At 53.9% G+C, this 1,902-nt stretch overlaps 1 protein-coding gene across 1 annotated transcript in view; it reads right to left on the bottom strand.

The window, feature by feature from the left end:
* SLC30A2 (solute carrier family 30 member 2) overlaps positions 1-1,902 on the bottom strand; it is an 11,099-nt gene that overhangs the window by 3,219 nt on the left and 5,978 nt on the right. The window contains exons 8-9 of the mRNA XM_023743441.1: positions 1,276-1,339; positions 200-364 (exon numbers count right to left, since the gene is read on the bottom strand). Of these exons, the coding sequence (XP_023599209.1) occupies positions 200-364; positions 1,276-1,339 (229 nt within the window). The remainder of the gene's footprint in view (positions 1-199; positions 365-1,275; positions 1,340-1,902) is intronic.

Genomic DNA, 1,902 nt, shown 5'->3' with positions numbered 1-1,902 from the left:
TCCCCCAGCCTCAGTTTCTTCATGTATAAATGGGACTGTGATGATCAAATGAAATAATTCGCCCAAAGCACTCCACATGGGGCCAGGTTCAAAGCATGGGCACCGGCAGCATCTGGGATTGCCTGGACCCGTCAGGTATGCCCAGGCCTCTCTGGCTGCCCCTCCCCCTCCCCCCACCCCCAGTGTCCCCACCACTCACCAATGGCGATGTGGACAGACAGCACAGGCTGGGTCACAGTCAGTGCCCAGATGTGCAGGCTGTGCAAGGCTTCCACCCCCTCCACTGACAGCAGCAGGTCCCGCACAGCTGTGAAGTCCACGCCCTTGGGGGTACCTGGGGACAGGATGGGGCTGAGGGGCACTGCTCCCTTCCACCCATGCTGGTTCCCGCTCCTCCAAGGTCATCTCAGAAGAGCGCCTCGGCCAGCAGACCTGCTGTTACCCCACCGTCCATGTGATCTCCATCATATCACCTGTTGTGTTTTCCTCTTAACACTTAACACTGAAATTCTCTCGTTTGTTGGTTTCTCGTCTGTCTCCCCCTCTAAAATGGAAGCTCCATGCCCTAACCGGTTTGGCTCAGTGGATTGAGCGCCAGCCTACGGACTCAAAGTTCCCAGGTTCGATCCCGGCCAAGGGCATGTGCCTTGGTTGCAGGCACATCCCCGGTGGGGGGCGTGCAGGAGGCAGCTGATCGATGTTCCTCTCTCATCGATGTTTCTAACTCTCTGTCCCTCTCCCTTCCTCTCTGTAAAAAAAAAAAAATCAGTGGAATATATTTAAAAATAAAATAAAATAAAATGGAGGCTAGAAAGCAGGATAGCCTTTATTTTTTATTTACCACCCTATCCTCCCCAGTGTCTAGAACGGTGCCTAGCCCAGGGGTGGGCAAACTTTTTGACTCGAGGGCCACAATGGGTTCTTAAACTGGACCAGAGGGCAGGAACAAAAGCATGGATGGAGTGTTTGTATGAACTAATATAAATTCAAAGTAAACATCATTACATAAAAGGGTACGGTCTTTTTTTTTTTTTTTTTTAGTTTTATTCATTTCAAACGGGCCGAATCCGGCCCGCGGGCCGTAGTTTGCCCACGGCTGGCCTAGCCCATAGTAGGTGCTCAATAAAAAGAGGTTTTTCTTTTTTCCTGGGAAGCTGCACCTACGTGAGGCATCATCATTGTCACTTTGATCTGGGTCAGTCACTTTTTCTTGGAGGAAAAGCTCTGACCTGCAGCTGGACATTCCTGCTGACCACAAACCAGGATCCAGATGACCCTCCCACACAGAGACCCATGATCCCAAGACCTGGAGCACAAGAAAGCCGGATGAACAGTGTGGTAACTCAGGGCAGACCATTGCCACTCACTACCTAGCACCCCTCCGAGTCCAGCCACATCCTCCTGATGCAGGGGCCTCGGGAAAGATGGCCCGGACTGCTTCACATTCTCAGCAGCCTTGTTCAACACTAACCGTCTTTTTCTGGGCCTCAGTCTGTCCCCCTGTGCAATGGGAAGCATGATCCTCAGCCCTCTCTCTGCCTGAGGAAGGCAAACTGAGACTGAGGAAGTGTATGGGGAGGGGCGAGAGTGCCAGGGGCTAACCCAGAAACCGCCTGATTAGGCAAGAAGGACGCACCTCAGCAGGGAGGAGGCACCCTGTGCCTAGGGGGAAGGGAAGGCACAGTCCAGGGGACATTTCCAGGAATGGCCACCCTGAGGGCCCAGCTCCGAGCCAAGACCGGCCTAGGGCCCCAGGCTATGCCGGCTCCAGACCCTGGCTCCCCACCAATGTGCTGGGTTCCAACCCCCACCGTGGAACTTCCATGAGAGCTGGAGAGCCAAGAGCAAAAAGGGAGCCCCACGCCCGGTTACCTTTCATTAGCACAGGATCACGTCTCTCAG

The sequence above is a fragment of the Myotis lucifugus genome, unplaced genomic scaffold (assembly GCF_000147115.1).
Source record: "Myotis lucifugus unplaced genomic scaffold, Myoluc2.0 scaffold_389, whole genome shotgun sequence".
Lineage (NCBI taxonomy): Eukaryota > Metazoa > Chordata > Mammalia > Chiroptera > Vespertilionidae > Myotis > Myotis lucifugus.
Note: the sequence above shows the minus strand (reverse complement) of the source record. Positions and strands in the feature narration are given on the sequence as shown.